This window comes from Kogia breviceps, chromosome 1, assembly GCF_026419965.1.
Source record: "Kogia breviceps isolate mKogBre1 chromosome 1, mKogBre1 haplotype 1, whole genome shotgun sequence".
In the NCBI taxonomy this organism is placed as follows: domain Eukaryota; kingdom Metazoa; phylum Chordata; class Mammalia; order Artiodactyla; family Physeteridae; genus Kogia; species Kogia breviceps.
This window is the reverse complement of record NC_081310.1, coordinates 118,189,027-118,201,754: the sequence shown is the minus strand read 5'-3', so window position 1 is coordinate 118,201,754 and position 12,728 is coordinate 118,189,027. Positions and strand designations below refer to the sequence as shown.

Here is a 12,728-nt window from a genome sequence, read left to right as displayed (position 1 = left end):
CGCTTGGGTAGGTTTGTACCCACTGAGGAGGGAAATTATGCAAGCTGAGATTTGGAAGCTTTTTCTAGAACAGCCTCCCTATCAGGGCCCAAATGCCACATGCACAGTGTGGCTTCCAGAAACAATGGCCTTTCCTGAGGCTTTGGTTGAAGAGTACAAATATCTTCTCTAGAAATAGTTCTTCAGGTTTTCTGCCCTAAAAGGTGTATTGTTGCCAGCAAGGTGATTGATTTTACTCTTTTTCTGTTCCTCCATATTTTACTAGCATTACATACAGGGGATTTTATGCCAGATTCCTGGTCAGTTGCTCTTCACGGGGGCCACCGTGCCCCTGGATCCCATATAGACCAAGTGCTCTCAGTCTTTATATCCAGAACCCAGATGAAGCTCAAAAAGTACTGGAAGGTGGGGGTGGGGTCCTGAAGTCAGCAACACTTCCCTCAATGGAGGTTAGCACTTCCCCAGCTCTGGAAGAAACCCAGACTCTCAGAAGCAGCTGATTTTGCTTCATCCAAAAGAGAGTTAGGTCTATATGGTGGAATCAAAAGTTCTAAATAAAAATGCCTTCTCTGAAGAATAGAAGTTTACCACCGATCACACTGACAAGAAACCTTTTAGAAGATGTCTTAACTCCAGTGTCTCCAAACTGGGCTTAAATGAACTTTTACAGAGTTCATTTGGGACATGAGGAAACAGAAGGTGTCAACAAGGCATTTGTGCTCATTGGGGAAATGGGGAGAGGCAGAACCATCCATGAGACCTGTAATTCTGCCTTTTCTCTAGGAAGCAAGAAAAACTGTGAACTTTGCTTAAGGATGATGGAGTTGAATAGTCTCAGAGCTAAGCAGACCACACACACATTACGTTCTGGCTAGCCTCTTGTTTGTTAAAAACTTGAATTGCAACCAGGTTCCTTTCTTGAGAAGGAAGGCGCTAGGGCCCAGGAGTGAGGTACCGGCTTTGTTGTGTGACCACAGAGTCTGGTTACGTACTAATTTCCTCTAGGCCTTGAGATGAAGTCAGTAAACCACAACCTTCAACATGCTCTGCTCAGGCGGCAGCAGTGGCTTCTCAGTGCTGTCTCGGCCATGACACACATCTAATATGCCCTCCCTTAACCCACTTGTAGACTGTCTGTCTTGCCCTGCAGCATGGACCAAAGAGAGATTCTGCAGAAGTTCCTGGATGAGGCCCAAAACAAGAAAAGTAACAAAGAGGAGTTTGCCAATGAATTTCTGGTAAGTCCTATGTGTGACATTCTCAGGGTAGTTACATAGACTGTTTGATGACAGTGGTCCAACTCTCCTAGACCAACTTGCTCTTGGGATAAACTGACCTTTCAGGGGAAGAAGGCAACCTAAAAGTTTAACTTCTCAAAGTTGTTTTTGTGTATTTTAGACGTTCTCTCCAAAATATAGCTTTAAATATTTTGTTTGCTAGTTCTTAGAGTTTGACTAGGAATCCTACAGATGACATACATAATTCCAGTTGTATAAATCTAATATTAATTGAACATCTGGAGTTCCCAGGTATCTGAGTTGTGGTTTAGGCTTCAAATGACTAATTTTAATTAATATCAAGAGGAAAGAGACCAGGATTAACTTTTCATGGAGCATTATGCTTTTAGCCTCCCGTGGGTTCCATTTGGATAACAAAAACTCTTGAAGAGCACCGAAACTACTTTCTGTCATATTTCTTTTTTCTTTATTTTTTAATGAAGAAAAAAATATGAGAACATGCGTTTTTGCAATAACAGGGTTTCCTTAATCTTCTTTTGCTTGGAGAGGTGGAATGGCTAGGATGGGGAGTAGAGAAAAATGAGGGATGGAAAGAAATATAAGCACAAGGTAGCCTGGGGTCAGCTGGATTTGATTACCCAGAGGGACACTGCATCTCCTCTGGGGGAATGGTGCTTACTGATGCAGTGGCAGCTGGGTAGGCCTCAATCATCCTATAACCCAGCACATCAGATGACGTAGGATGTCTGATAGTACCTATCATGTATTTGGGAATACTTCCAGCTGGTGTTTCAGAGTTATAAGAACTTCAAACTTTACCTTTTCAGCTATGAGGAAAAGGGGAAAATAAGGGAATTTAAATATAATATCTGAAATTAAATCATGACAGTGTCATCAACCAAATTATCAACTACTTGCCATGTTCCTTAATCTCACCAAGTCTCTGTTTCCTGACTTCTGAAATGAGGATCATAATGAATGTCCTACCTCTCTGCACAAGATTATCAATAATAATAATATCAATATCAATAATAATATCAATAATAATAATAATACTTAATGTATTAAGTTATTATTATCAATAATAATAATACTTAAATGTGGTCATTCATTCAGTAATATTTATTGAGCACCTTCTATGTACCAAGTTTAATTTTAGGCACTGAGGATATAGCAGTGAACAAAATAAGAACCTTTTTGCCGTCATAGAGCTAACATTCTGGTGCCAGGTAGTAGATGTGAAAACACTCTGTAAAGTCCTGAGTGATTAGATGTTATGATTGAGTGATTGCATATTATGGTAGAAACCCCTGTGTCAGCTCAACTTGGATAATGCTGTGGTGTCATGAAAAATGCACTGTAGTTGCCACTAGCCAGGCAGTCTTAGTCCTTCTGAGTAGAGTTAGCAGGGAGGGAGGGAAGGTAGAAAGCCTGGCCTATGTGTCTTAGACGTGTGCCTGCCCCTGGGCTATGTCTCCTGAGCCAAATTCCCCCAATGCAGAGAGGTAAAAAGTGAGGTGACGGGGCAGTGGCAGCCTCTGTTATTTTGGTTGTGTTTTTAAAAATAATATAGACTACATCCCTAATATGTTACCTTTTCTTAGCTCAGTCATTATAGTCTTTCACCAAAATATAGCAGCTACCTTATCTCCTGTTTTCTCTGCCTCTAGCCTTGCCCCACCTTCAATCAATTTTCTGTTTAACACCCAAGTGATCTTTTAATACTACAGATCTGGTTATTTTTTTCCCTGCTTAAAAACCTTTTCATAGTTTGTATTTTTTCCAGCTGTTTAAAACTGTGAGCTATAATACGCATTGAGAAAAGTACATAAAATGTAAGTATAACTGTAAAGCAGCCATCACCCAGGTCAAGGGATAAAACATTGTCAGCCCCAGAAGACATCTACATGTCCCTTCCCCATCAGGTCCTCATCCCCACCCCCACCCTGTCCTGCCCTGCCGAGGAATGACCACTATCCTGACTTTTATATTAATCACTTCCTTGCTTTTCTAGCTCCTAATTCTAAGGACCTTGTTTTTGGGTGGTGATTAAGTGGAACCTCACTGTTCACTGACTCATGTCCTCCAGTGGAAAAACAGAGTCTTTCCCTCAGCCCCACCTAAAGGTTCAGCTGAAATACCAGAGAGAGTAGCTTTGGGGGAGTTGGGGAGCAGTGAATGAGGCCAGGCTACTTGCTTGGACAAGGTGAATACCACCTTTAAACTGGAAGGCTTTCCACCTGGTCATATACCACATTCCACCTTCAGCCCTTCATATCTTCTCCCAGGATTTGATGTTTCTGAGGTTTGAGGGCTGATTCTGTGACACAAGGCCACTGCTGGCCTGAATGGTGGTGCCTCTGTGGGAATTATCAAAAGTCATCTCTACTTATAGGTAGATATTCTGTACACCCTGCCCCCCACTGAGTCCATGGCTTATATTTCAGTCCTCACTTCCCCCTTTGCCAAGTATCTTTGTGCAGAGCACAAAGCCCTACTATGACAGCTAGAGCCAATACCATGCTGCTTTGGTCTTTTCCCCATGCTAAGACTAAACTCAATAATCCTTCTGTAGTTGAAACTGCCACTGACCACTCCTATAAGGTTTTCATGCATTCATTCAAATATTTATTGAGTGCTTACTATGTGCAAAGCATTGTGCTAGATGCTGGTTCTGCAGTGCAATACTCCATGCTTTGGTGGAGCTTATCTTCTAAGACATGAGAGGATGTCTTAGAGAGGCAGACATTAAACCACCAATTACTCTATTAAATATTTAATTAGAACTGTGATAGTCTTGGTGGGGTATCAAGGAAGCATCACATTCATTATCTTATTTATTACTCATTTTAAAAAAACCCTATGAGGTAGTTCTGATCTCTGACTTACAGATAAGGAAACTGGGGCTCTGAGAGGGTAAATAATTGGCCTAAGCTCACTCAGCTGTTCAGCCATGGACATGACATTTAACCTGGATCTGTCATATCAGAGCCTGTGAAATTAATCCCTATGCAATAATGTCTTGCTTAAGCCACTAACCATAGTCCCTCAAAGGGCCTAGCATGAGGGTAAGTCTCTAGTTAGCATAGTTTCTATACAGCAGAAATAGCAGTGTGCAACCACACTACTGAAAATTTCTTAAAGTACTTAAAAAAAATAAAGCCTTATTGTTGTTATTTTTTATAAAATAATATTATTGCAAGGTAAAATAAAATAAATTCACCATAGTACCAACATCCCAACAAATACAGTTTTGAGGGGTGTAGAAATTCTAGTTTTTGTCTATTTATATTGCTAGGATGCCTTTTATATTACTGTAATTATAAGATAGCTACAATTTAGTATTCTCATATTTTCACTTAACATTGTAACAAAGCTATCATGTTGGTTAAAATCTATATTAATGACTTTAATGCAGGATAGTATGATGAAAATATAATAATCAAAGTAATAGCTAACACTTCTATACCTCTTATAGAAACTGTTCTAAACCATTTTGTATGTCAACTCATTTAATCTACTGAGGAAGGCACTGTTATTATTTCCATTTTATGGATGAGGAAAATGAGACACAGACAAGTTAACTGACTCACTCAGGGTCACATAACCAGTAAGTGGTGGAACTGAGTTTCAAGTTCAGGCAGTCTTGTTTTACCATCTGTACTTGTAACAACTTTGGAATCATATAAATCTGGGTTTAAATTTTCCTTCTGCCTATAATTAGCTATGTGACCTTGAACAAACTAAAAAGTGGTAACAAATAATATTCACTTTGCAGAATTGCTGTGAAGATAAAAGAATGAATATGTAAAATGCCTGACATGTAGTAGGCACCCAAATAATTTAATTATTCCTCTATTTTTGGAAATTGAGGTTATTTCTCATTTTTCCTGATTATTGATAAAACTGCAATGAATGTTTGTCCATGTGGTTTCCCCCTTCGTTTGGGATTATATCCTGGGGCTAGATCCCCACAAGTGTTATTATTCCTGGACCAAAGAGTATTAGCATCTAATTGGTTAAGTTTTGCCAAATATATTTCCAACAGTTTTAAAAATTTGCGATATCTGAATTTATCATCTTCTTTACCACCTTGATAGTCTCAATTTAGTACCTAAAAAAGATAGTAAGGGGCTTCCCTGGTGGCACAGTGGTTGAGAGTCCGCCTGCCGATGCAGGGGACGCGGGTTCGTGCCCCGGTCCGGGAAGATCCCACGTGCCGCGGAGCGGCTGGGCCAGTGAGCCATGGCTGCTGAGCCTGCGCGTCTGGAGCCTGTGCTCCGCAACGGGAGAGGCCACAACAGTGAGAGGCCCGCGTACCGCAAAAAAAAAAAAAAGATAGTAAAAGGTAAAATTTTTGACTGCTTATCATATCCCAGGCAATCTAAGTGGTTTACCATATATGATCTTAATCACTACAACTCCAAGAGGAAAGCATTATCTTCATTTTACTCATGAAGTGGCAAAACCAGGATTTGAAACTCTGGTATGTTGCCACTATACTTAAACTGCATCAAGCAAAATCATAGCATGTTTTATTTTTCTAATTTAATTAGTGTAAAATTGTACTTTGTTATGTTAATTTGATTTATTTTATTTCTGAGCCTGAAAATTTTCCATGACTATTTTCAATCTGCATTTCCTCATATGAACTTTCGGTTCATGTACTTTCCACAATAGCTAATCATGGAACCATGTTCCAGACTCTGTGCTTGAGTGCTTCACGAACAGAACCTCATCTAATTCCCAAAGAGCCCTTTATAATGAATGGCTAACAAAGTCCCCCACTGACCAGCAGCCGAGTGCTTCTCCAGCTTCTTACAGCATGTTCATTTTCTTGTCCGTGTCATGCTTCCTCTGCCACAGGACTTTGCATGCATGCTGTTACCTCTACCTTGAATATACCCTCATACTCCTCTTCACCTAGTTAACACTTTATAATTCTTCAGATAACAGTTTGGTGGTCACTTTCCCAGAGAAGTCTTCCTTGACCTCCCTAAATATATCGAGTAAGTTCTCAGCACCATGTGTCATTTTTTAAGTTTCTTCTGCCTCCACCCTCACCCCAGCTGAATTGAAGGTATTCATAGCACTTATTACAGTTCCAGTTTTACATTTGTTTGTCTGATTATTTGATTAATGTCTGCTTTCCCATCGGATTGTAGCTCCACAAAGGCAAGGCTCAGATTTAGTTCTGCTTATCTTGATATCCTCAGCGTCCAGCATAGTATTTGCTATGTAGTAGACACTGAGGGTCAGAGAAATTAAACAACTTACCTAAGGTCATGGATTTCATAAGTGTTAGAACTCAGATTTGAAATAAAGCTGTTTAACTTTTGAGCTTGTGTTCTTGGTCCCCTCCCGCCACCCCACTCTATTGCTTCCAATTTATCCATTGGTCTTAACTTCTTAAACTTAAAAAAAATCATAGAATATAACATATACACAGAAAAGTGCTTTAAACACAAACATACAATTTAACAATTAGTAATAAAGCAGGCATCGGTATAAGCATCACTCAGATCAAGAAGTAGAACATTGCCCACACCCCAGAAATCCCTTGGGTGTCCTTCCAGATCACAACTCCCCCCAGTTCCCACCTGACTAGAGGTAAACACTATCATGAGATTATTTTTTTCTTTGTTTTTCAGCATAGCTTCAGGCATATATATCACTAAGCAAAAGAGATTAATTTTATGTGTTTTTGAATTCTATGTAAATAAAATCATGTTATATATACAGTTTTAATATCTTCCTTCTTTCACTCTACATTGTGTTTCTAAAATTCATTTGGTTGCATGTAGCTGGGTCTTAATTCTTTCTAATTATATTTATGAATTCTGTCCACATTCAATATATGCAATTACTATTGTGATCACAGAGTGCATGGAGAGAGGCCAAGTAGTCACTTAGGGTGGTATTAGCTATTTTGGGTCACCATAGTCCCGTGTCTTGACTTTAGCTTTGCTGGTCTATTCAATTTTGTCAGTATGCTGAGAGTGATCAAGATCAGGCAAACACATAAGAAATTCACCAGAAACAAGAATGCCAATTTATTAATTTGGGGCAGAGAAAAATCACTGTCAAACAGAGTAGAAGTTTGCATTGGCTGGCCAGTATATTCTCTAAATTTGGAGACAAACTTACATGAGAAACCAATGATAATCAGAAAGTTGCCTGAAGAGCATAGTGATTTTTTTTTTTTGCGGTACTAGGGCCTCTCACTGTTGTGGCCTCTCCTGTTGCGGAGCACAGGCTCCGGATGTGCAGGCTCAGTGTCCATGGCTCATGGGCCCAGCCGCTCCGCGGCATGTGGGATCCTCCCGGACTGGGGCACGAACCTGTGTCCCCTGCATTGGCAGGCGGACTTTCAACCACTGCGCCACCAGGGAAGGGAAGCCTCTGAGCCTAGTGATTTTAATGGCCTCAACTGTGATGGTATGAAGCCTTCATCTCCCTGTTTGAACCCTCAGGCTGGTGGCCACCACTCTTTTCTGAACAACACTAGGGACTTTACTTTCCTTCTTCTAAGCTTAATGAGGGCCATCCTCTTCCATTAGTGTATTTTTTTTATCCGATTGATGATAATTTACAGAGGAATAGGTATTCACTTTGGTCAACTACTGCAACCGATTGTGGTTTTATGACATATACATTTTACCCACTGTATTAAATATGGGTTAAGGTTTGGTTATGTGCTTTTATGCTGGTCAATTTGCTGCATGTCTTTATGTTTAAAACTTCTTAGATTTTTTTTTTCTTTTCTACATTGGAGGTAGTTGAGGCATCTTGATTTAGAAAGCATGTGTAAAAGTATGAATTGTGTAGAAAAAGTGAGAGCTTAGCTAATGACAAGTGTGCTAAATATGCATATATGGGCTCATTGGATGTCTATATGTATTTGTTCAAAGGCTGGATATGAATACAGAGATATGAACACAGCTTCATGTAGGTAGGGTAATTTGGGTACAGTGTATTTTCTTCCTTCTAAAAAATGTGTTGGAGTGAAGAAACCACAAAGGGAAATACAAATAACAAAAATATCACTAAAAACACTTTACTTATCAAATGCACCTATACTTAAAACATTATAATCCTAATGTTGACCAGCATTCAGAAATATGCAGCTTTCTACATTGCTGGTATACCAGTCTCATACATTGCTGGTATAACTTTCTGGAGGCAAAATCTGTATATGGGTTCTGATATGTATTTAGTAATATGGATCAAAAGCCTTTAAAATGAGCAAGTTCTTTGATCACTCCAAAAAATTCATCTGAAGGAAATAATGAAAGATATTTATATAGATTTTGGCCACCTATTGTAATATTGTTCATAATTATTGTTTAGGAAGATTGGAAGCAACTTAAATGTCCAATAGTATGAAGGAGCGGGTTAAGTAACTCATGTTGCATCTCATACAATAGAATACTCTGCCACCATTAAAAATAATGTAGAATAATACAAATTTATAAGTAAAGAGAGCAAGTTACAAAACCCTATATGCAGTGTGATTCCATCTTCATTACACATGTATAGATAAAAGTTGGAATGTAATATTTTGAAATATTAAGAATGATTAACTGAGTAGTGGGGCTATAGCTGATTTTTAATCTTTTCTGGGTTCTCTATATTCTAAAATTTCTCCAATTAATATGCATTACTAAAAATATGCATTACTTTTTTATTTAAAAATCTATATTAAACGTTTTTCTTTAGTGTTGTTGGAATCCATTTAAATAATAAAAAGCCAAAAAAAAAAGGAATTTTATGTTTCCTGGAGATGAGGTGCTTTTGTAGAAAAGGTAAATATCGTATTTATTAAATACAAAGACATATTTATTGAATATGAAGGATTCAATGAACCCTAATAGAAAGAAGGTATCCAGTTGTGAAGGTCAAGTCCTAATGATGGTTTATAACGCACTAGAAGTCAGATTGGTATTATAGCAGCTTCTGGAGACTTATCATAGACCAGAGAAGACCTGGATACATCTTAGTTCTATAGAGAAGATCTAGATACATCCTAGTTCTATATTTATTTATGGTAACAACACTAGCCAAGCAGTCACGAACACAGTACCACCTGCATAGCAAGTGCCCAAACATCTATTGAATTTAAACGACTCATTTATGTGAATCAGCCTATCACTTGAACATACTTATCAGCATTTTCTGACTTTTGTGTCCATTAAGGTGTAGTTTTTCGCTGCTTCCACTGGAATAAATATATAACATTACCTCTAAAGCTAATTTCTCCCAACTGCATCTCCAGTCTTTCACTAGGGACCATCTAGGCCCACATTTTCAGTTATTCTCAGGACATTTAAAATACATTTTAAATACATGTCTTGCCATATCCTCACATTGTATTTATCTAAACCTGAACCTCTTGGTTTACTCACCCTAGTTTAGCTATTGCTACCCACCTGCTCACTTACCTGACTACTGGATGGCCGCCCAATCCCCATAAGTTTGCCTGTCTAGCTGGAGATGATTGTATGCACACTCAGGGCCAGTTCAGTCTTGCCCCGCATTCCTACTAGTGGTACCCTTGTTTACTCGATGTAGAGGTCTGAGCTCCTAATTCCGTTTCTTAGCATTCATGCTTTCTCTATCCAGTTGGAGGCTTGGAATAGATAGTACTGACCTGTAGTTGTAAGGCATTGAGGAATATCTTGAGAAACTCTGGAGACATCCCAGCTTTGAGTCCCCTCTTCCGCCTGGCACAGGAGGGCCAAGACTGATTTTTCCCACACCCAAATGTAACTTATGCTGTTTTCTATACAATAGTGTAGTCCTCCAAGGCAAAGGTATTGTGGTATTGTGCTTCCTTTTTCCTTTCTGTTCTCTTTTGGGAGTGACCTTAGTTCATTTACTAGTAATTACTTTTCTAGTCAATAAGATGAACATGCAATAGGTTCAGTCCTGATTCCTAGAGATTCATGGCCAGGACCTCGGTTCTGTTTTCCTGTCTTGAAAGGAAAGGGGTAGCATAGTCCACAAACAAAATCAGCTTACTGTTAGCTTATCAAGCATGAACAGAATCTGGTTTCTCATACATTCAAACTTATCAGGGGCTCAGGAGGCCCCTTTTCTTTATTCCCTCAGAAACTTTTCCGTATTCCCCAATTGCTTTTGTTGGTGCTACCTCTAGGGTACTCACACCCACTTGGTGGTTGGTAGAGAAATACTTTCTCCCTTTAACCTATCTTTTCTCCCCCAATCCCAGCCCACCCCCATAGCCCTACTTTCTCTTCTATACCCTTTTGCTTCCTACCCTCAGAGTTTCTCTTTCTGGAGAGGTTTATCAGTTCTCTGTCCTAAGTTGGCTCTGATTTTTTCTCTTTTGGGGTGTTGGAGCTTGGGGGCTCTAGCAGGGAGAGAAGGGGAATGAGAAAAAGATCTTCACAGTGGTTTGACCTCTAGGTAAGATATCTGGAAAAAAAAAATCTTTCACTCTTTCCAAATTAACAATTCTACAGGCATTTCCTATGTGATGTTTTGCTAAAAGAATGTGCCCATTTGTCATCCAGCCAGATAACTCTGGGAGAAGGAACAGAGTAGGAAATAAGAAGCCGTTCTCTCTCTTTGTTGAAGGTGGCAGTGAAGACGGCTAAACAAACATAGGTTAAACACACACACACACACACACACACACACACACACAACTTTTATCTGTGAAATTTTACCCAATTAATTTAGGCATATCTTTCAAAAAGAGCTTTGCCCATGGCATTCTCCCTGGAAAGCATTCTGCAAGCAAGCAAAGCAAAACAAATAAAAACAGTGTAACAGGGAGTATGCACGAGGCTCTGTTCTGGAAATTTTTAGAATGAACTGCTCTGGGAGTTAACATCTTTTCAGCTGCCCTGGAATCAATGGCAGCCTGAAAATTGTCATTCTGAAGGTGCACAAGAGCAAAGAGAGCTGAAAAATTGGTATAACTTGGAAATTGATACAAACTGGAAATATTTTATATTCTTTCATGTATTTGTGCCACATCCTTAAATTTCCAAACTAGTCTGCTTACATCCATCTTGGTGTAAAAATATGCTGTGTAATGATCATTTCAGCATCTCTCCTCCTAAATCCAATTCTGAAAATCACAAGAATTCAAACCATGGTAAGAAATTAGGATTTAATAACTAACTGTATACCTGCTTTTATATAGATTGCCTGTGTCTGATCTAACTCTAGAAACAGAAAAAAAATGGTGATTAGAACAATACATGCTGGCATTTGTGGTCCAGCAGATAAACAGGCAGTGGCTGTCTGTTCCATTTGTCATCCTTAGTTGGAAAAAGCTTACTCTCCTATATTTTGAGTTGTTATAATAATTAATGCTCTATTTATTATTTGGAAAGTATCACTTTAATTAGATTCTAGATATTTGATAATTCTTTGTATTTTGAACTCCCAGCTTACAAATCTTTCATGACCCCAACTTTTTTTCTCTCCTTGCAGACTCAGTTATCAGGTTATCTTGAGCTAATTTTGAAATCTAATGATGAGTTTAGATGATTTGTTGGAACAAATTTCAATTCTCAACTACCTCTTTTATCTCTCTGTCTCTCTGTATCATCATTCCTTTATTTTAGGCTCTCCCTTCCTCACCCATTTTTTTTATGACTTAGTTATGAGTGTCCTTAAGTAAATTTCTACAGATAGACATACATCCTAATTATGTGAAAACTCTATATGAAATATAAACAACTAAGTAAAATAATTAACAATTCCCTTCTTTTTAAGATTTTCTTGTTGCCAGTCACATGAGAATAGTTCTTTTTCTATTCCCTTATTTCTTTCTATCAGTTTACCCTGTGGAACAAAATAGATCATAATTATGGGTGAGAAAAGCAAAAGCAGTATCAGGTATATATTTATGAGAAAGGAAAAGGGACCCATAGTTTTAAAGAAGCGATGTTACATATAATTGTCAGTGACATCAGTTTGTACAATCTTGAAAGAACTTAGAAATCAATCTTTGGAAGGCTCATAATTGTGGGACAGTAGCAAATGGGGACATTAGCTTGGGTCCAACTGGGGAGAATCTTAAGTACCTGACTAAGGAGTTTTGACTTTTTCCTGGTAGCAAGGGGGATTCACTGAAGTAGTTTATAGCATGAGAGAGTTAAGAAAAGCAATACTTTAGTAAGATTAAGTTAGCATAATTATGCCTAATGTATTTGGACAGGGAAAGAGAAAAGTATGAAGATGAGTTAAGAAGCAACTATAACAGTTCAAGCTTTAAGGGAAAGGGCCTGAATTAAAGTATTTGTAGGGGCATAGGAAGGAAAGTTGATGCAAAATATTGCATGGGAAGAATCAGTTACACTTGCTGACTGAGTTAGAGGTGGGAATTGTGGGAAGTGGGGAACCAAAAGTAACTCTCAGTTTCTAGAGTATGGTTGCCTGGGGTAAAGATAGTGCCATTGGCATTAACTGTAGGGACAGTGATAATTTTATTTTTAGAGGTGCTGAGTTTGA

The 12,728-nt window shown here is 38.6% G+C and overlaps 1 protein-coding gene across 2 annotated transcripts in view; it reads left to right on the top strand.

The window, feature by feature from the left end:
- The first annotated feature begins 1,010 nt into the window (after positions 1–1,010).
- Positions 1,011–12,728, top strand: part of PTPN22 (protein tyrosine phosphatase non-receptor type 22) — a 58,793-nt gene continuing 47,075 nt past the window's right edge. Inside the window, exon 1 of one of the 2 annotated variants that reach the window (XM_059060605.2) lies at positions 1,011–1,238. In XM_059060605.2, coding sequence (XP_058916588.1) covers positions 1,152–1,238 — 87 coding nt within the window. In that variant the 5' untranslated portion in view covers positions 1,011–1,151. The remainder of the gene's footprint in view (positions 1,239–12,728) is intronic. The other variant, XM_059060597.2, reaches the window with a different exon arrangement.